This window comes from Triturus cristatus, chromosome 2_2 (assembly GCF_964204655.1).
Source record: "Triturus cristatus chromosome 2_2, aTriCri1.1, whole genome shotgun sequence".
In the NCBI taxonomy this organism is placed as follows: Eukaryota; Metazoa; Chordata; class Amphibia; order Caudata; family Salamandridae; genus Triturus; species Triturus cristatus.
The window spans coordinates 335,976,918-335,999,822 of NC_140582.1; the positions used below are offsets into that span (position 1 = coordinate 335,976,918).

Below are 22,905 nucleotides of genomic sequence, written 5' to 3' on the forward strand. Positions count from 1 at the left end.
ATTTCCCACATGTTTGATTAACAGTATGCTCCACTTTCCAACACACATTGCACCAGACCTTCTATAGTGGTGCAAACTGTATGGCAACAGTCGAAATATGTTAACATTTAAAATGTGTGCCATGTTTGGATCAATCTTTGGTACTTGTTCAGATATGTATATTCCAGCAGTTATATGAGTAGTTGCGCTTAGAAGGAAAGTTTCTAAAAACAGGGATGGTTGTGAAACTCTAGTAGGAGGGCTAGCATGTTGAGCAACAGCTGAAAAGGAGGGCTTCATATGTAAGGTCAGTGTGTGAGAGAATCGAGTCTCACTGTCACCAAGCCGTGGCCACCTTGTAAGGTAGCATCTTAAAATGTCAGCAGCTTTACACATCAAAAATTACAATCACTGTACTATAAATTCATTGACTTTATTCAAAATTAAATAACCACAGAAAGCACAAAATATGTTTCACTGACGAACATGAGGGATTGAAATAGAAAGTCCTTGCAGTGACCTATTTTGTCCAGTGTTTTTAGAAAAGTACACATAAGAGAGTGCGGCACAGGGAGAATTCAGTACAAGAGCAATATTGAAGATCCAGCTCGTCCTATCTTTGGCCACTAGGGGTGAATCACTTAGTTGGAAAAAGAAGTGGTATTTCAGTGAGATGGGGTCACATTTTTTTAAACAATAAATAAACAAATAATAAATAACAATAAATACAAATTGCATTTTACAGTCCTTACAAAGTACTGATGAGTTACTAGGATACGTAATCTTATTGCTTCTGGCCAGCCAGATGCTTCTATATTTGTATTAGGTTAAAAGGGGACCTCACTGTACTGTGAGACATAACAACACCTTTCATGAAAGGAGAGGACATAATTGACGCTCGTCGTTTTATAGAATGAATTGGCAACGTCCCTCTCCTTGGGTTGAGTTTCAATCTTGTGTAAAACTAGATAATGCAAAGATAATTGCACCTGGTGGTTAATTTAAAGTTTTACTCCCACTTTGCGAGAGGGATCAATTGTGATTGAACTCGTTTACTGCAGGGAGGATGCCAGTTGTGAACAGTCTGTAAGGCTTTCTATCTCCTTCACCACCTCAATAATTGCTTGTGCCTGGTCTTGGTGGAGCACATGGGCAGCATTGGAGAGGAACTTCTCATGGAGTGATTCTTGGCTGAGGGGCTTCCTCCAGTGTCCATAGAAGGTGTCACATCTGCCGGTCACGATCTCTCCACTCTCCAGGAGCAGAGCTACTTCTCCATACATCTTGTCAAAGTTAGCAACATTGTCTTCAGGGTGCTCCACTACCACCTTCTTCAAAAGGTCGATGAGGTCTGGTCTCCTAAGGCTGTCCTCACTGAAGGAAGAAATGCCCACCTCGCCATCGAGGAGGGCTGTGCAGGCGTTGAACTGGAAGGAGTGTCGCGCCTCGTGCTCAGACTCTGGGAAGGGCCTGTTGATATACTTGGAGACTGGGACCCTCAGAAGAACAGTGCGGATGGAAGCAGGGTTAAAGGAGCCGGTTATATTGGTGACTCGGTTTCTGACTGAGATGGCAGCGTCTGCCACCCAGTGCATGCCCAAGTGAGCTGGGAACCTCTTGAAGGCGATGTCTTGCTTCTCCAAGAGAAAGCTATAATCTTGATCTGGCATTGCCAGGGCCGAGGGCTGGTAGTCACCATAGAAAGCACTGAACCCAGAGCAGCCGGGCACATCGTCCAAGATAAGTGGGTTGGCTTCCATCCCACGGGCAGCCAGAAGTGCTGCTTCCATCCCAAAGCGGGTCGCATTGCCAATATGGAGAGGCTTGGCAAGAGTTGCAGCATTGGCCATAGGCGCTCCCGCCAGAGAGGCAGCAATTGCCAGAGCATGGGCACATTGTTCTGCATTCAATGAAAGGAGTTTTGCTGTAGCAGCAGCACTGCCCATAGTGCCAACAACTGAAGGAGGGTGGAACCTGAAGGAAACACAAAGGTCTGTGTCAGACATTGAATAATGATAATACCAAAACAGATTTAAAAGAGGGGTAATGCTAACAATAAGTGTGAATTATGGAAATATATTTAAAGCATGTCAGACAGTAATGCTATCATGCAGTACAAGGAAACAGAGAAAAAAATGCTAGGATTTAATCAAGCATTAGACACAAACAAATAATCTAGTTACAGTGAACAGAAAAATAAATGTTACCATGTTTACATTGTACTGTGTGCTATCAACATACATGATTTTGTTTGTATCACAGATTCCTCTTGCAGATATTTCTGCCCTTTGCCCCCGTCAGACATGCATCATAACATTCCCTCTCTCTATGGATCTCACATATAAAACATTGAATATTTCTACCCTCTTTCAGCATCATAACCATGCCCAGGAGATACTGGAGCCCCCTATGGGCATCATTTGGTGGCCATAGGATATTTCCGCCCTTTGTGCGCATCATACAAACCTTTTAGGGATATTGCTGGCTTCATTGGAGAAACGCATGAGTCTTCCTTGCACCTCGATGCCCACGTTGAATGCCAGCAGGAAGTCTGAGCCACTGGGTCGGAAACCCACGGGCAACATCTGTGTGGCAGCCATTAGAGCCGGCAGCACAGCACCTGACGGGTGAGTGGCAGGGTGCCAAGTGTCATCGAAGTCCATGGAGTGACTCTGTTAGAAGAGAAGTAGAGGATTAGAAGGTCTTTAAAGAAGGGTAGGTCAGGATGTGATGTTAAGCAGAGAGATTGTGTCATCGACCTATGGAAACAATTAACAAAAGTGTAGGATTGATATTCTAAGATTTGGTTGACTGACTGTGCCATTTCCCAATACAGACTCTTTACAGAAGTGGAAACAGACAGGATTTTACATTGGCGGAGACAGCATTTAAGTAAAATTCCCACAAACTCATTGCTCTAAGTCTATGATTGATTGATAAAGTGATTGGCAGCTTTCAAAATCCTTACCGCTACTCCATTGACATATGCAGCCAGCGTAGGTGGGAGTCTCAATCCTTTCCTTCCGTACACAGAGCTGATGGCAGACAAGGAGTACATGTCCTGTTGGAGAAAGAATTAAGTTAGAAATCGACAGTGTACATAGACACCTAGTGGTGGAACTACAGAGCTTGTGGGTTATTCAACTCTAAACACAGGATGATTCAACCTCATACGTTGTGGTGTGTCTTAGAAGAAATGCAGGAGTCTCTGTGAGTAGATGTAGTGTTTCGGAAGGACAGTTGTACAGTGGATCAGAGGTTGCAATGTTTATTTAGGTACCATAGTCCATAGTTAATGGCTTAACATCTGAAGGCAGCCTGGGGTGTGATTAGTGGATGAGTATTTCATGGTGCATGAGTAAATAATAGTGGATTTTGTGACTTTGTCTTTCTCTCTTATCTGTTATTCCAGTGAGATGGTCACACTGTTGTTCTAGAGGGTTATTTAATGGGTGAGGGGTTCATGGTGTGTTGCTTGGTAAGATCCAAGATTCGGATAATCAGGTAAATTCTCATGGTGATACTGAACAGCGATAGTCTCAAAGGGGTTTTGATTAAGGGACGGTTTGAATCCTGAGACGTGGTTTTAAGTCAATGCCTCCTTTTCTCTCTGAGTAGTTCAAAGATATGCTAACTTTCTGGGTCGATGCAGGGTGTTTAAATGCTTGTGTGTTACAAGATGTGTTGTTCATTTTGCTACCAGCCTCACCTTGACTGACATGACTCCTGGGTGATGGTGCACTCTGCTGATGTACAGGGTTTTAATGGACGTGTAATCCTTGGTGTGCTTTTTGGCTCAGAAACTGTCTGCTTTTAACTCATAAGGCCTCAAGGAAATTATGGCATAGTAGGTTTTTAATTGCTGGGTTGCAAATGGCGGGCTTGCTTTGACCCATGTCCCAGGCTGGATCAAAGGTAGATGGTGTCCATTACTGGAATAGAGAGCTTTAATGGATGGATTTTACATTAGTGTTCTTTGGTGTGTTTCATGCTGTGGTGATTGTAGCCTTTTACATGGCAGGATCACGGGGATACAGTCACAGCCTTGGACTAAAAAGGGTTTTTAATTGTCGTATTTCGCATGGTATGATGTTTAGTGTGTTCCATGTCTCTTCTTACCTGGCAGTATCCCAGGGCGATGTTGAACACATGGGTCGTGCTTCCCACCAGTCCAACGCCGATGCTGTCCAGGATCATACGCTTGCTTCGGTGCCGCACAGTTTGGGACAGGTGATCTGTCTGGACTCCATGTATGAAGGAAGCAAAGCTGCTAGTGACCGCCTTCTCCCGGGGGCTCCCCTCCAGCGCTGAATAAAGAGAAGAGACAGGATCAGAACTATAAGCATTCTGGGTTGGCATCAGACACAAATCCAGCTGATCTGGGCCAGAACCAGATGTTGTTTATATGGGACAATCTTTACCCAGGGCTCTTGGAGTTCTAAACTGATAGCAAACTCAAGCCAGTGCTAGCAGCTCCAAAACCAGAAACTGGGACCATGGCATAAGGGACCCAAGTCAGGGTGAGTGACACCAGAACCTGTAACTGGGCCCATGGGATACAGAGCGGTCCGGGCATGAGGAGAGTGGCATCAGAACAAGTAACTGGGCCCAGGGTATACAAAGCGGCATCATAACAGGGAGAGTTCCACGAGAACCAGTAACTGGGACCAATATATAGAGAGCGGTCTCAGACCAGGGGATCGGACATCAGAACCAGTAACTGGGCAGAAAAGAATCAGCGTGACCTCAGACCAAGGGTAGTGCATGCACCAAACACTTACCTTCCACCGCTGCTGTGTGCACCTGCCTGGACAGCCTGAGGATGGCGTGTGGTTTCTGGAAGAAGGGAGAAAGCAATATTAGCCGAGTTGTTTCATTGTACACGGAAATGGAAGGGAGTGGACAGGGCTAAAAGAGAAGAACACAAGGCACCAGAGTCGAGAATGGGAAGAGGACAGAGAAGGGGAAATAACAGAGGAGAGATTTGAGGGTTTTCACAGCTAGCAAGTGCAATCTGTCAAACTGCAATCCAAGACTGGCAAAGTAGTAACTTCAGCCTGGCCCATGGGCAGTCTCAGCCTGGCATATAAGCAATTCAATGTTACAACATGAGCTGTCCCAGCATGGCACATTGCCTGGCATATCAGCAGGAAGAGCATGGAGTATAAACAGCCATAGACTGGCACATGAGCTGCAGCACTGGCACCACAGCCACTCCATCACAGGGGGAGACCAACAGCAGAGCAGCACCCAGGGAGCACTCTGATAAATGATGCCAGCACCTTGGCATATGAAGTCAGCACACTGACATATGATGAAAGTATCTTAACATTACAGGAACCATTGTGCCATATTGTGCCAGCACCTTAAGCTGGCACACATCTAATCGCAGCACTATGTCTAATGATGCTGGTCTTTTGGCCTGTGATGCCAGCAGACTGTGAAATGATGCCAGTTTAGTACCACATACAACAGGCGGTCGCTGTTCTGGTGCAAGCATTCTGATTGGATGTTGGCAGAGAAGCCGTGTGAAGCAGGATATCAGCGGGCACAGAGTGAAACTCTTTATTTTGCTTTTGCCGTAGATGCGAGAAAGACAATGTCTCTTGGGCCACAGTGCACCACCGAGGCACTATGTATCAAGTGGCACATGCATGCCATCCGCGACCCCGTATCTATATGGGCACAGTTTTATGATCGGCTAAAATAAAATGTTGTTTGAACAATTCCCCTTCAGGGATGCCTCGAGAACCTCTGGCTATTGTCAAACACTGTTTACGTGGTGTACGTTGTGCATTATTACACCCACTTTGGGAAACAAACACTCACAATAAAGTCCCAAACTCCTTTCAGTGCAATCTGCTGTTGCTAATACTGCATTTTAACGAGCAGTTTGTGCTTCACAGGCTGTGCTTGTTAACAGCAACAGCGCTACAAACAACAGGACTGCCGCAAAACCCGTAGGCGCTTTAAATATTACTGTCGCATTTCTGAGAATTGTCCTGCATGATAAAAGCCCCAATTGGTGAACATCTTCTCACAGACCTTAACTACCCAGGATGCCTCTGCAGTGATCACGGGAGACAGAGACGTCCATATCATGAACATCACAGAAACACACGACGAATGGTCTCAGACCTGGCTATATTAAAACACAAGGCAAGGTAAGAATAAAAGGTGCTCTCCTTTTATTCACAAACATATATTCAAAAACGACAAAACTTATTAAGAAGTATGAGAATGTAAAAAGTACATAAAAAGCATGAGAATGCCAAGATGAAAGAAACGAATCAACAATTGAAGGCAGTAACATAGCCACATTATACATTATCTAATAAGTGAATGCACCGTCTGTTGTATATTAAAAGATATCCCTCTATAAAAACAATACACGAATAGCGAGATCGAGAGAAATGCTTTCAACCAACCTAATTGGAGAAGGGAAATAAAGTATGCCTCCCAAGCAAACGAAAAATATACAAATCCAGCCATTAGAGGGGACACAACCTGATGCCTGTAGCAGGGGCTCACCTGGAAGGCGCATTGAAGCATGTTCCGCACTGGTGTCTGCCTCTGTCCTGGGAGAAGTTTTCCCTGTCTGTGCAATCAGTTCCTGTCTTTCGAAATGGACCTCCTGTGCCCCGGTCTATCTCCGTCGACCTGAGAGGGGTCTCTTTTGTCTCTGTCCTGGGACAGTCCTTCGCTCTGCCTCGCTCTCTCTGGTGCTGACAGGCAGGGGCTGGTGCGCTCCTGGTGTTGGCTGATGCTGTGTCTCTCCTGACAGAGGTTATATAGGCTGAAGAGGCGCGTGAGATCCCCGCAGGGGAGCCCTGTGTGAAGTGACGTCACCAAAAGGGGAAGGTGTGACCAGAGTCAGGTGTCAATCTCTGGGAAAGGCCAGGGAGACATCTGGGAAATTCCTAAACCACCGTAGAACAAGCATTTACAATGCAACGGTCTCGGCATTGTTAAAGTTAGAGCTATTGGCATTGCTCATGACAATGCCGTTTCTTTAAATGTTTTAAAAACAAAAACATAAACAAAAATAATGTCATGAGCAATGCCAATAGCTCTAACTTTACCAATGCCGAGACCATTGCATTGTAAATGCTTGTTAAAAACCGGCATGGCGCCCGGTAAAGCAGACGAAGCAACGCAGCACCGTGACTGAGAGGCAAGGAAGGGAGATTCATTTCCTTTAGGTACGAGTCTAGTCACTAAGGGCCTGGCTTGGTCTCTAGGGTCTGTATTGTTTTAGGCTAGTGATGCAATTGTGTATTATTTATAGCCTTGAGAATAGCGTGATGCTGAAGAAGGCCTTTCTCTCGTGGAGACAATGCGGGTTCGCTAAGGTGAAAACTCAGTTTTCTCACCTACACACTTTTTGGGTGTGATGAAGTTGTAGTAAAGATTCAGGCACCCCTATTCATAAACCAACAGTGTGGCTTAGAGGATGCAAAGCATGGTACTTGCATGTAACATAGCAATAAGGCATACCTCTTGTTTTTAAACACTTTGGGCATTATATGATGCAGTGGTGACCACTAACATATGTGTTGTGAGGGTTAGGACACCACCAGAGTGCCACTTGAATGTATTTATGTATACATATTTAGTCCTAATGTAATTGAATTAGCTATAGGTTTGGTTTTTGAAGGTGGATGTTATCAACTATGTAAATCCTTGTCCGTTTTCATGAAGAGGCCCGGAGTAAGAGGGCCGCAACAAAACAATATTTTACATTCATGGATTGTTTACGGAGCACCCTAAGGTCATACATAGGCTGTATTTTGTCCTTTTTTGAACTACTCTAATAGTGGACTCTGCTTGAAAAAATGATTTTGAGACACTCGGGTAAAGAAATACACAGGGATCACAAGAATTAATTAAGAAGCATAATTGTCTTTGTTCATGTATGTATACAATGTCCTGTATTTGACTAATGTATGTTCAAAGTGTGATTATACTATATTAAAGTAAAGCAATCTCAACTTGCACAATCATATGAAAAAATCTTTGGTCTCCAACAGTGAACCATGTCTATTCTAGAGTTACGAATGAGAGCAAGATTCCTCAAATGTTCCCAGCGTTCTGCAGCGTGTACGCGCAGGCCCCGCATACGCGGACATGTCACGTCACGTCACGTCACTACACTTAGATTTCTAGGTGTGTAGGTTGGGTGGGAAGGATGTCAAGGTGTTTATTTTATACGCAGTTCACACCAGTCCTAACAATGGACAGAGGCAGAAAGGTGTGTGCTAAACAGCTTGACACGACTGTTCAGTGGCTTGTTTGGAGGTTTATTTGGCACCGTAGTGGTCAGTCTCAGCAGAGGGGCCAAGGATTTATTGGAGACGCAGCCTGCTCGACACTCCTCAGTGAACAGGATTCACTAAAGTGGTTTCCTACAACTCTACCCAGATTGCCAGGGGCGTCACGATGCTCTGATATAGAGAGGGCATTATCAGAAATATGAATCGTGACGAGACATCAGTTTAAAGTCACTGAGTCTTTGGTTGGGCACACAACTGACTTCACGTCAGGATGGCGCAAGCACCCCTCTGCAGTAAAATACCATAAATGATCAGAAAAAATGTGTAAAAGAAAGGAGACAGGGTGGTTGTCCTGTGCTACAAGGCGACAGGTTTCATGTGAGCAGGACATGTCATAATGACAGGTGCAATAACTCAAATCTGTTGATTATTAAAACTTTCTTTTCTTTTGAGGTCAGCATAGCATTATACTTTTTCCAAATGAGCACTGGGAAAGGTCTGCCAGTCGCTTGCTAATAGTGAAGCATTGAAATTGTTTTTTTTTTGCTGAAAATGCACAAACCCTTCGATGCCACCCCTCTGGACACATGAATGTGTACGGTACTATAAAGGCAACCCACAAAGTGCAATATGTTTGAAAGAGGAACGCCCACGACGCGGCTCAATAACTGCTGTCTGGAATCCCCACTGACGGTTCGTGCAGTGCGTGCGCCCACTTAATAACCACACTGCACGCAGAGGCGCAACTAGAGCCAAATTTCGGGGGGGGGGGCTGAGCAAAAATTTCGGGGGGGGGGCTGAACTTTAAGCAATAGGCAGAGTGGAGCTGCAGGGGCTCTTAGAAGGGGTGAAACAACAGCGAGGCCTCATTAACATGCAAATGGTCTTTTAAAGACCTGTGAAGTGCTCGGGTGCGGCTGCTTTTTTGCCCGGGAAGCTGTCTCATCCCGGGCTGCCACACACGACAGGGGGGGGGGGGGCTGAAGCCCTGTGAGTCCAATGGGTGTTGCGCGCCTGACTGCACGTATACCCAGGCGTGCACGGAAGGCAATGGAACCATGCGCACCAGGTGAACAATGCTCTTTATCACAAAGGTGCTGCTTGCCACTAACACTCCGTTTGTTTGCACTGTATTGTACAGTGCCCAATGAAGTGGCGGTGTAGTGCAGGCACGAACAGCTAAGGGTTAACTGGCTCCAAGAGGAGCTGACGCGCTCCCTCTGGAGAACGGTTGTAATTGTCCAGGTTTATTGAAAGCTTCTTGTGTATTGTTCATGGAGACACTTGCTAGCTCGTACAGCACCAGGGTTCATACTTATTTACCTCCAGCTGAAACTTAGGAGTTTTCTTGTTCATTCCTTAACTGATGGTTCCAGATAGCATTTGGCCTGGTGTATGCATTTCCCAATTCATAGCTGTTACTACATGTTGACAAACGCACAAAACGGCATCTCAAAGGGGTCCTTAGGATTTCTATTTTCAGTCACGGGAAACGTCATTTCACACAGGCTCTTGATTGTCAATAATTCTTGTGTGAAAGATGACTGCGGAGACTCTATTTCAACTATTATCAAGTCGTCATTGATATCAGTCAACTACTCCCACGTCATTCAATGTCTTCAATCAGAAAATAAAACGTGACTTACACACGTGCACCTTGCAGGTCACAAAAAAAACAAATAAAAGCTGCCTGCATTAACCATCAATCACTTGGAGGCAGATACAAAGATGCCTTTTTGTAACCAGGGGATAACTATGTAAGCACAAGGCTTCATTGCAACCTTCTGCCCAACGAGGAAACAATGAAGCACCCTGTACAATCAGTTGCACTATTTACTATTGACAACCACTCCACTATGTAGATAATTTCACCTGGTTACAATTATTCGCATGGGTTACCCTATAGTGGCTCTGGGAAAACTCTAGGAGTGCATGCCTAGGCCCTGACCCTGGTAGGTACTGTGTGTGGGAGCTCTTGTTACCGCACATATTGCAATTATGAAGTGTGTGACAGGCACTGCACCCCCTGCATTTTCACAGCTAGAGTTTAGCATGTCAGTCCCATCATATTGTGCTGCCGGAAAACCTCTGGTAGATAATGAGACTTGTGTTTCGAGTGCGTATTTGCTGAGGATTTTGGTGCGGTCGCATACTATATCTGGTGTGATAAACGTAACACACTTTCCACTTCGGCCACAGCCAGGGTCTCATAATTTGCATTACACATGAGTTGTGAACCATCTATTTGGGACGATCGTCTGTCTGCGATTGTATAGCATGACTTTAGCAAATATATGATAAACACACGTTTCATTTTCAACGAAACTAACACAGTTTAGTGTCAGAAAATCATAGCATCCGTGAACCGTTCTAAAAAGCTCTTTACTGGTGCGGAAGACATCTTCAAGTGCACCCTTGTTAAAAAATGGCCTGTGGTCCAAAAACACCAACTTGTTAAGGGCACATATATTATTAATTTGCTTTCACTAAATTAATGGAAATCCGAGCTCTGACCCGGCCTGTAGCCCCTGCCCCCCCCCCCTCGACATTATTGATTTTTCGAAGAGCTCAGCTCTGAACAGCCTTTAACGAACTAAGCAAAGATTGACTTCCCACGCCGATCACATTTGCTAATGTCCCATCATCAAATATTAAGAAAATCCGACATGGCTTACACCAAAGCTTGAAACATGCAAACACTCTATCGCTGCAAATAAGTGGGCCCACGCAACATGTTTAACATATCCGAGACCATAGTGGGAGCAAAGTCCTTATCTCATCTTTTTTTCACTTTTTTCATAGACATAAAGGCATCCTTTTACGTACTTGGGGATTAAGCACAGACATCTTCTGCGAGCGCTGTGAGGGGCGGTTCTAACACTCCCTCTTCATGGCCACACACATGCAATAGCCATGTGTGGAGAGCGCCACAAACTTTACCAGCATGATGAAAGACGCCCCGAGTCCCGTTTCACTGCAGACAGTCCAGCATCACTAGCAGGTTATATGTTACCTCTGCAGCAGGCAGCCGTCACAAGCAAGGGCTCCGGTGACACTTCACCCACAAGTCTGAAAAAAGCAACCCTGGTGGAGCCAGGGGAGGACGGTGCACTGCCGCGAGGGCTCCTCCTCACGAGCAACAAGGAAGCTCAAAAATCCACACCCGCCTACGGCTCGAGAGACAGCGACAAGGAAACAGCCAACGTGGGGAGGAAATGTATTAAGGGGAAGAAGGCGGCTGCAACAGCCAGCGATCCTCGGCTACAGCCCGTCCAGCGATATTGATTGAGGATACCACGGCACAGTGGCTGCAGTCTTGGAGCCGAGCAGAATGGAGTTCAGCCAGGCACAAAGGTCTCCATGAAAACGGTGAATTTAGACCCCCACCGGCATTATTTATGCAACATTTCATCACAAAAGGACCCTCCCCCTAGCCGGGCCGGTGGAGTCTACAATTTTCCAATCTCTCCCGCTCCCTCTCTTATTTCCAGGGCTGCCTCTTGGCTGCTTCCATCGCGAGCTCGGATCACACAATGGACGCATCCTGCCTCGCGCTGCGTGGGTGCCATGTTTGCGCCGAAGGGGAGGGGCTGCGCGAGTGAGGATGGAGCGTGGAGGGGAAGCGCAAGACAGCAGAACCTGGAGAGGACAACCCGAGAGTCCTTCGGTGAGAGGAAGAAGTGAAAGTGAAGCTTGGCGGGAAGTGACATTGAATGGGAGAAAGCGGGCGAGAAATTGAACAAGTATTGGAAATTAACAAATGCGTCCGGACGCCGGGACACCACCGCCTTTCTCCGAGGCAAAGCAGAAATGCCTCGGAGAAACGCAGACTCGGTTTTGGATTCGGGGGCGTGTTTCTTTTTCTCTCCTCTTGCCATTGGCTGGAGGAGAGAAAAACACGCCCTGCGAAAAGCAACGAAAAAACACGCCCCCCGATCCGAAAAGGACGGGGCTTCAACGGAGTGACTGGACCTCTTCTCCAGTGGCTGGCCAGCATTTAAGAGGCCAGCCAATGGAGAACAGGAGAGAAGAGGGGCGGGTGCAAGCCCCTCTTCTCAAAGACATTAAATCTCCGGACTTCCGGTCTGCCGACCGGATGGTCCCGAGACCTAAAAAAAAGACCACAAAGAGAGGGTCTCGTGGGAAATCCAAGGAAGACACCCCAGGCTGATCCAAAGTCTCAGTGTCCCCTCACTTGGTTTCCTAAAACGGAGGAGGAACTGTGATCATACTAGTTAGTAACCGTGATATTAAGAGTGTTTGTGAGCGCGCGCAGATCAATTTAAGGGATTTGTAAAGCGCGGCAAAACACCAGTGAGGGTCGCGAGGCATATCTGTATCTTTCCCTGCATGCCTATACATCTGCGCATGTGTGAATTTAATGACATCCATTTGTATTTACAATAAAATATTTACATTCACACATTTGAATCCAACATAGTAAACAGTTCATGTAAACACCCGTTTAATAATTTTATTTACATTTGCCATTTATCTACGTGAGTGCGTATGTGTTTGTACGCATTTATTTATCTCTGTCTCTATATGACTCTGCCTACAGTTCTTAGCATCTCTCTAAGAATATACCTGAGATTTAAGTTTACAAAAGAAGAGTCACATTCACACATTCGAACCCACTTCAAATAATTCTCGCCAGCGTCACTAATAATAAAGGGAATCATACATACTTTTTATAAGGAATAACTAAAAAAACGATATTTCTTCTGTGCTTTCCATGGTTGGAATGTATTCTTAAAAATAATAGACTTTAAACGGTCAAAGGAAATCATTTCTCATTAGAAACCTATGATGTCATATCTCAGAAACGGAAGGGTAGCAATTTGGGAGATGAAGATCCCACTTTAATTCCCTATAATAACGTTTGAAAATCCGAACAGGAAGTTCCATCTCTTTTGGGGGGCTGGAGGCGCGTCCGTCCTGAGCCGTGTTGGGGGCTCCACTCACTATCTCTGTTTACAAAGTTAGGAAATCCCGGAAGTTACAGACAATAAACACCTCTCAGGGGTGTCCTTGTGTAGGGCACATTTCATCATACCAACTCCTCCCTCTATCCCACAGAGCTGGTTCCACAGGTCTGCGAAGGACCTGGAACCACAAGTTACAGCCCCTCGGTCTAAAGAGAGACTGTCTGGGATTCATTGACAGCAGAGACTTCAGAGCAGGGGCTGCTGCACCTCAACCCCCCCCCCTTTCCCACACACACACTCCAACAAGCGGTACAACTGGTCAGCAGACGCTTGAACAGGTCACATTACTGAGCACCTAATGCAGTTATTTAGAGTTTTGAGCAGCTACACATAGCCCATTAATGCTGCGTCAGGGCGCTATGAGATAAAAGGTAAACAGAATGGGGGAGAGATGGTTGGATGGGGTGGTAGACAACAATTCTTTGGAGAGCGGGTGTTCGGACTCTTCTGGTTAGTAGATCTCAGGTGTCTACTCAGGAGACTTTGGTTGTGTAGCTGGGAGCCTGTCCATGGACAGATATACGGACAGGACGAAGGGTATCGAATTGGGATCTCTCTTTGACCAGGAGCCAATGAAGTGACTTGAAAATCACCGTGATCCGGTCCTTGTGTCTACGGCCAGTTATGGGTCTAGCTTTACAAGTCTCTACCACACGACTATGATTTTGAGGAAGACGGGGTTTCTTGGCAGAAGTCTGTTGAAAAATAAATGAGTCAGACCTATGATTTAAAAAACCTGGACACACAACAGGCAAATTCGTTTGCATCACTGGAGAAGCAAAAACTATCTGATATGAAGTGTTCGCTGGAAAATATCCATTGAAAATCCATTGGAAAATGACAGCAATTCTGAATGCTCATTACTGATCCCCTGCCGGTTAATCCTCCTTTAAAACTTCCTATCAGAAGTTAGTCTGTTATGTGCCTGGGCACTGCCGTCAAATGCCAGGCGTCCGCCAACATAAATCTAAGTGATTCTCAAATATTCCAACGTGCTCCCAATTATTTAGCCCTTAGTGGTGGTGCCCAATATGCCAGCCTGCTGTGGTGCTTCTCAGTTGTGCGGAGTTCTGATTAAACACAAGCCTGCCAGGGATGAGCGCTGATGCTCAGATAGGCTGAGGCTTTCTCAGAGTTCCAGAGGCCTGGTCATGGTGCTAGGGGTCTGATAAAAGTGCCCACATGCTGGTACTAAGCCACTCAGTGTGCCAACATGCCTGTGATGGAGCACAGCCCTGTCACCTCTGTTCAAAGAACGATTCTGCCAGGGAGGAGAGCCAATACTGAGAAAGGCAGAGACTTTCTCAGAGTGCCAGAGGTTTACCCATAGTGCTCGGATGATGCTCAAATGATGCTCAATGTGTCAACCAACCTCTGGATCTGCTCAGGGGTGCAAGAGTTCTGCGCAAAACACACGTCTACCAGGGATGAGTTCCAATGCTCAGCTAGGCCGGGGCGCTCTCAGAGTGCCCGGGGTCTGCTAGTAATATCTGACCCTCATGTTGATAATGCCATGATGCCCAAGAGTGTGAAATACACATTACTATGCCATTAACCTACATCGACCCTGCATGTAAAGCATCATTGCCATGAACGTGACTCACAGTGAAGGGGATGCCAGCTGCGTGCAATCAAGAGCTACTGATAAACATGTCATGGTGCAGCCTTCTATCACACATAGATACTTATCAATATGAAGGAGTAACCCTGAGCATCAGATATAATTATGCCGCTCGTGGGTCTGTTACTGCCCTCTGCTCCCTGATACCCCTGGATTTGGACCTTGCTGGGTGACACAGGAACGCTTCGCTGCTTTGGGGGGTCTTGAAACTTACCTGGACTGCGCCGAGTCGGGACTGCGAGGACCAGGCTGCTCGCTGGTCACCGCAGCTGGTTCCTCTTCCCGGCTCCTCCCCCTGAAAGCACCCCCTGAAAGCACTTAAGACTCGCGGCCCCCGCTTCGCGGGAGCCACTCGTGGGTCTGTTACTGCCCTCTGCTCCCTGATACCCCTGGATTTGGACCTTGCTGGGTGACACAGGAACGCTTCGCTGCTTTGGGGGGTCTTGAAACTTACCTGGACTGCGCCGAGTCGGGACTGCGAGGACCAGGCTGCTCGCTGGTCACCGCAGCTGGTTCCTCTTCCCGGCTCCTCCCCCTGAAAGCACTTAAGACTCGCGGCCCCCGCTTCGCGGGGGCCGCTCGTGGGTCTGTTACTGCCCTCTGCTCCCTGATACCCCTGGATTTGGACCTTGCTGGGTGACACAGGAACGCTTCGCTGCTTTGGGGGGTCTTGAAACTTACCTGGACTGCGCCGAGTCGGGACTGCGAGGACCAGGCTGCTCGCTGGTCACCGCAGCTGGTTCCTCTTCCCGGCTCCTCCCCTTCCGGCCCCTGTCCTCAAGTGCTCACCCTTGTCCCGCGCCTTAGCGGGACGCGCGCGGGACGACAGCCGGGGCGAAGACCGGGCAAAGAGCGGGCCGTTTGAGGCCGTTCGAGGTCTGCGAGGTCTGGTCGGGGTTATCCCCTTTCGTCTTTATTCCAACAGTTCTGTGTTGAGCCTAATTGTCATACCATTTATTTATTTTTTCATCCCCACAGTTAAGTCAGGTGGTTGTCGTTGTTGTGGTTGTTAAGCTATGTCTACCAGGTTAACACGGAGTAAGGCCGCAAATGGCGGTCTTCCAATCAATGGTCCTATGGACGATTTTATTACTCGTACCAACACAGCTATAGACCATGAAATTTCCAAACTTCAGACTCGTGTTTCCCTGGAATTGGCATCTGCTAGGAGACTGTCCCAGGTAATTGATTTGTCAAAAAAATCCTCCCTGGGCCATATAGCCACTGCGGTTACCCCGGTACGTTCAGTAATCCCCCATTGTGTAGTTACACAGGTTGATGTCCATCATTCTCCGGCTTTTCCTCCACTACCCCCCACTTTAGAGCCATTGATTCAGGATAGCGCAGCGAATCCTCCCACTATTCCTCTCAGGCAAGATGCTAGTTCTAATAATTCCATCTCTGCAATGTTTTCATCTAGGCGCACTATTAGCAAAGATTACCATTCTAAAAGAAAATGCACCTCTCGGTCTGCTTACTGTCGTAAGAAGGCCAAAATTGCGGTTGCACAACACCTGAATTCGACTAGTGTTCCGGTTTTAAATCCTATTGGAGGGTGTGTGTCCAGGGAACAACCACATTATGAGGGAGTCAAAGAGGGGTTAGTTTCTGCTCTCTCGACTGACCCTACGGCCACTGAGGCAGAGGTTGAGGGCTTACATGCAGGGAGCGTGGATAGGAATGATGGGGAATTTATAGGTTTAGTTTGGGAAACCCTTAAGAAACTTCTTTCCCCTCTCGATCTCAGACTCTCACGTATTGAGAACAATTTGCTCGAGATGGAAAAGAGCATTATTGCTCTGGCCACTCTCGGCCTGAGAAGTCTTGAAAATCAGGGCTCTCCTGTTGTCGAGCCACCACCCCATGTTTTAATTCCTCAAGTCCTGCAAGCCTCCCCTCCAGTACCAGCTACTGCACGATCGGTTTCTACATTGGGGACTGTGGGTGTGGATCATAGTACCACCGCCTCCATGCACAAGGCTCCTAAGTGCCTCATCTCTCAACCACCAGTTTAACCCAATGTAGGTGTACCGCATAGCCCCCCTCCTAGTGATGTGGCGCTACATCCAACCAAGAGCCCACCTGTTAAGAATAATTTTAGAGGGGGTTATATTGATCTCCCTCCAGAGGCCAATGATTATGTGGTTGTGCTGACGGGTGTCCCCCAGATAGGAAACGGCCAACATGAGAACCACTGGTCTCTGAAGAATAAGACAATTCATTGGCTTAATGCGAATAGACCAATTCCTATTGGACAGAGAAGCAGAATCCTGATGGTACGCAGAATCCCCTGGGTAGGCCCCTCAAGGAAATCTAGTCCCGGGGACTGTATAGTGGTGACCTTTGAGGACCCACACACGGCACATCATATCTGCTCCTGCCCTATTGGTGAAGGTTCTCTTGTTACACCTAGGCCATTGTCCTTTTTCTACCCACCGCGCCCTAGATATACACGGGAAGAGGACTGGTCTTTAGTTCACCACCATAACTGGAGGAGCCATCCCAAAAAATTCCAAGATTCCTCCACAATCTGGAATGGCTTCTCCACTTCGAATCGGTTTGCTGGGCTTGAGGAGGTAGATTGACTCGCACGCCAACCTGTTCCCCAAGTTCCTTTACCACAGGTTTTAGGGCACAATGAATCTTCTCTTATGTCGATTGAACCTCCGGTTGTTAGCCCTCCAAGTCTAGAGGGAATGTTTTCTGTTTTACCTATAGAGGCGGGTTTGAATACGTCATGTACTTTTGATTCCCAAGTAGTAACGGATCAACTGGACCCACCTTGTTTGATTCCCTTGCCTCCAATTCAGAATGTTCCACCAATTAGGAAGTTGACTGATGTAGCAATGGCTCCCCATCACCACCAGCTTGACCCACCGCCTAGGCTAAATAGATCTGCTGCGGGGGGGGGGTAGGACTTGTGTCCAATTTGGTTACATTAGATAACCCTCCAAGGCAGATTACCACAGACGACCCCTTGCTAAAGATCATAAGCTGGAATGTGGCAGGGCTCGCCCGTAATTTTGAAATTCCTGAATGGAATGCCTTTTTGGCCTCTTATAACATCTGTCTTTTGCAGGAAACTTGGTGCCTCGAACCTAGGCATAGAGTGGGCTTTACGACCTACTTTGTTCCAGCTTCCCATCAATATGGATGTAAAGGTCGCCCGTCAGGTGGTCTTCTTATGTGGGTTAATATAGCTCTAGGTTTAAGTGTAAGCCAAAAGCCTACGCATTCTCCCGATCTCCAGTGGATAACCATTCTATGCCCAGGGGGTAGGAAGCTGGAAGTTTTTAACCTTTATTTAAGGGGGGCCAGGGGCGGGTTATCCACTCTATCCTCTACAGGATTAGGCAGCGATCTAGCCGCCTGCAGTATTGATTCCTATGTTCTTCTCGCAGGTGACTTTAATTGCTGCTTTGAGCCATTGGCTAGGGAGGATATCCTGGACACTTGGGATGAGGACACAAGGAGAGGTATTCCCACCCTGACCATAGATCCGATTCCTAAATGGTCTCAGAGTGCGGTAGACATCAATGCACTCTGTATGGAACATGACCTAAGACCAACCAATGGCCGATCTAAATCGGATCCCTTGGGTGCACACACCTATAACAGGATGGGACACACTTCCAGAATAGATTATGTTGTGTTGAATTATAATTTGTGGTCACTTCACTTTGATATGGAGGTTATTGCGTCTTGCGATAGTGACCACAATCCTCTCTCCTTAACATTGATTTCGCCCTGGCAGGTTGGGAATTCAGTTAAGATCCCCTATAAGTGGAAAACCTCCCATGAGCTTGTTCCCTCGTGCTGTGGCAGGCGTTTAAAGTGGGCTAAAGTAGCAGCGGATGAGGAAAGGTTGGCACAGGCAGGGACCACTATGGTAGCGGTGGGGCCGCGCCTTGATGCCCTGGGTGCCACCAGCCAAACTGTTTTACCAATATTCACAGAAACCATTGCGGTGTTAAGTGATTTGTTTATTATACCCCAATCCAGCGTGAAGGTTTCTGCGAAAGGTGCTCCTAAGGCAAGAAATAAGTGGTATTCTTCTAAATGTCGGGTTGCCAAGGGGGAACTCATTTCCGCAGTGAAAAGTAAGGTTCCAGGCAATATTAGATTGGCGAGGAAACTCTATAAAAAAGTTGTGGCAGAGGCGAAGGAGGCCCACGATTACAGTTTTTGGTGGGATCTAGTGGAGGCAAGCGCCAGGAAAGACTCCAAGGGGTTCTGGGATTTGCTGAGAGCTAGGGACAAACCTCTTGATTCCCAGTTTACTTGTAATATTCCGGGTGATCTCTGGTTTGCCCACTTCTCCAAATTGTACTCTGTCCAAAGTGGGGAACCCCATCTAAACATGGGCCTTCTCGCCAGCTTACCAGCCGAGATTCCCACCATTGCCTGCCCCTTCAGCACTGAGGAAGTTGCAAGGGCAATCAGTTGTATTGTATCCAATAAGGCTGCTGGACCGGATGGAATTCCGGGCGACTTGTTGAAGAAATATCCATTACCGTGGAGTAGATTAATTGCCTCACTTTTGAATGAGGCTGTGTTGGGAGGTTCTCTCCCTGACTCATGGAGGGGTGCTGAGGTCGTCCCTATTTTTAAAAAAGGCTGTCGGGACGACCCAGCTAATTATCGCCCTATTAGCCTGCTTGACTCAACACAAAAGGTTGCGGGCAAAGTGATACTAAGCAGGATCCTGCAGTGGGTCGAAGAAAACCAGGTTCTGTCAGATTTCCAGGCAGGTTTCAGATCAGGGATGGGCACCATCGAACAGACGTTTCGCCTTTTAATGATATACTGGAAAGTGGTCGTGCTGGGTGGGGGCAGCTTGTATTTAGTCTTCATAGACTTGCGAACTGCCTTCGACCTGGTCCTTCGAGTCCAATTGTGGAATGTCTTAGGTAGGTTGGGTATACCTCCCTATTTGTTGGCCTTGCTCATAAAGTTCCATGAAAGCAACTTTGCTCAGATTAGATGGGGTACCCAGGGGGAGAAGACATCTCGTATTTCCGTAGATAGGGGCGTCCGCCAGGGATGTGTGCTTGCCCCCACTCTGTTTTCTCTTTATGTTAACGGAGTGGTGGACCATCTGCTCCAACAGCCGTCAGATGCACCATCCTTGGCTGGTAGGAAAGTTCCTACGCTCCTTTTTTGCGGATGATACCCTCCTAATTTCAAAGTCACCAGTAGATATCCAAAAGTTGCTTTCTAGCTTTAAGGCCTTTTGTGATACCAAGGGCCTGTCTATAAATATAAGCAAGACCAAATTCCTTGTTCTTAACCCTCCCAGGAAAGCGGTTGTTCCTCCTACCTTGGACTCTGTTTCTCTGGATAGAGTCAACGAATTTGACTACCTAGGTCAGTGCTTTCCAAAGTGTGTGTCGCGACACATTACTGTGTCGCCTCCCAGGTGTAGGTGTGTCGCGCGACTATGGGGTCTGCGGGCATATTAGGGCGAATGCTCTCTTGGGCGTTTGCGTTCAGTGACGCAGTACAGTACAGCGACATACGTGGAGGAAGGAGAAGCGTTCAGCGAGCGTGAGCTGAGCGCACAGCCTTGTTCCCTCTCCCGACGCAGTGACCGCGGAGACGCCTCTGTTCCCCAGGCTCTCGGTGAGCTACATTTTCGAAATGTTAAAACTCTGTTTAGGGCCTACTCCACGTAGCTACCTCAGAGGCCCCGTTTGCCGCCATCTTGCAGGTGTGCTCCCTTGTTTACTGCAAGATCGATAACAACAGGTGTGCAGTATCACGCTCGTAATTTGCTGTCTGGCCTTAGTTTGTGGAATTATGAATAATTGCCAAGCTCACCTTGTAAAATTTGCCTTACATTTTTAGATACGTACAATTCACCTCTTCGTTCATTTTTATTTTTCACATTTCATATCCATTTAATGAACCTAACAAAGTTATCATGCCATCAAATGACTGGACTCATTAAAAAAAATGCTTGATCGGGGAGTGTCCAACCTGGCGCCCATGTAGCAGCCTTTCTACTGAGCACCGCCGCACCAGTCGGTCCGTTTCGGCCCAGGGGCTGCCCAGCTGGTGTGAACGGCTTGAATTACAGAGACTCAGTGACACCCACGAGCGGCGTAGGATGGACCGGGAAACTGTGCTGCCACAGGCCCGTACCAGCCTGTGAACAGCCTGGGTGCTCCCCAGCTGGTGAGAAAGTCTTGTCCTGCGGAGGTGACAATTGTGACCCGATTTCGCCTGCTGGAGTCGCACCTCATTGTTGTGAAGCCCACAGCTTAAAAGAGCAGGTGGCCACACTAACGTGTACAAAATGCCAGCCAAAGGCGGCTGTGAGTGCCAGAGGTCATTGGAACTGTGACGGGCCTGGAGGGCACATAACTGGAGGTGGGTGTGCAGTCAGCTCTTGCACACCCTTTCCATCCCTGAAGTAGCAAGCACTGGCTGTTGAACCCTTCAAACTACTGCAGCCAGACTGGTGACACGTGTGCTGCGCGGGACAGACTGAGAGGACGCGCTGCTGTAATCTTATACCAGGTGGGTGTGGAGACTTCAGCAGACACAGCATAAGTGACGAACTGTAGCAGATTAAAACGGGGTATGTACCACAGCCCCTACATACAGCCTTCGGTGCTCTGGCAAGTGCCCCTGATATCAGCCAGGAGGGGAGTGGAGGTGCAGTGAGACCTACCAGGCACCAACATCGAGCAGAACTGGTGAGCTCAAACTTATCAAGAAGTAGAGGTGTCTGCACTAAACTAGCAGCGAGTGTAAAGCAGGACTTGAGACTGCCCTGAGACATCTGCATCCAACATCTGGGGTGTCAGTGCAACGATCCCCCATGAGAAGTTCCCCCCAGGCCTGGGATATCTGTCTAGGTACCATCCGTGCTTGGGACTCTGATTGTCCTCCCCAAAGAGCGCCCTACCTCCTCCTATGCCGCACTCCCTTCCAGGGAATAGAAGCGGTCATGGAAGTGCACCAGAGAAAGGACATGATTTCTAAATCTGCCTCTAGGACAGCTAACCAGGCCCGATACCCTGCATCTCCTCCGAGAACCCCCTTCACTGTACCTCAGGAGGCCTGCACAGATAACTATGCCCCAGTTACCCGTGGGTTCATGGAAACCCTTTCCTCACGCTGTGAGATGAGTTATCAGCCCTTAAGCAGGAAGTAGCCTGTTCTCCCCTACTTATGTATTCACGCCAGCGACATGGGCCCTAACCACATAACTTGCTGGACTCTGATGACCGGAGCAATTGTTCTCCCCAGTTTGGCTGTTCCCCCACTTACCCTATGCTCGCCACTCACTCCATTCTGCTGCCTCACCCACAAGGCAATAACCTGTCTGCCAGATCACCTGGGTCTTGCTGATAGTGACACCACTCAACTCTGACGCCATGGTCAAGGTTCCTAGCTGTCCATATTTCAAATTAAATCCATTCCTGTGATCTGATGAAAGATCTTGCATAGTTTGTCAAATGTGTTGCCAGTCAATGTCTTTGTTAGGACAGATTCACAATTGCTTTTTTAACCTTCCTGCTTTCTCAAATTTGCTTGAAAATGCACCATTTGCCCACTGATTTTTAAGTGGTTCGGGCTCTCTTGCTGAGCTCGCTCGCATTACCGTGTCGCCAGCTGAAGATTGGCTAAAAAGTGTGTCACCAACATGAAAAGTTTGGAAAGCTGTGACCTAGGTATTCGACTGTGTGTTAATATGAGTTGGAAGGCGCACCACCAAAAGGTGTTTTTGACCCATAAGAGGGTCTCAGGGGCCCTGCTCAAGGAACAACGTGCCTCAGCTTTAAAACCTATTGGGGCACTACTTGATATCTACAGGGCAAGGGTGGTGAGTGCAGCATTGTATGGTGCGGAACTGTGGGGTACACAAAGAGTTGACATCTTGACACACCTTGAAAATAATTTCCACAAAGATCTTATGAAGTTACCCCACAGTACCCCTACAATTCCCCTCTTGTTAGATGCAGGCACACGCCCAATTTGCGAGCAAGCTAGGCTACGTCCCCTTTTATTATGGGCCAGGATATGGAATGTCCCT

The 22,905-nt window shown here is 47.4% G+C and overlaps 1 protein-coding gene across 1 annotated transcript; it reads right to left on the minus strand.

Moving 5' to 3' along the window:
- Nucleotides 1-402: 402 nt before the first annotated feature.
- On the minus strand, nucleotides 403-6,726 carry LOC146862243 (cis-aconitate decarboxylase-like). The gene is made up of 6 exons (XM_085641416.1): nucleotides 6,511-6,726; nucleotides 4,761-4,815; nucleotides 4,099-4,286; nucleotides 2,948-3,040; nucleotides 2,446-2,651; nucleotides 403-1,953 (listed from the first exon to the last, which is right to left on the minus strand). Exons 1-6 carry the CDS (start codon nucleotides 6,529-6,531, stop codon nucleotides 1,032-1,034), a joined length of 1,485 nt encoding a protein of 494 aa, XP_085497542.1. The 5' UTR covers nucleotides 6,532-6,726; the 3' UTR covers nucleotides 403-1,031.
- Between the last annotated feature and the right edge of the window lie 16,179 nt (nucleotides 6,727-22,905).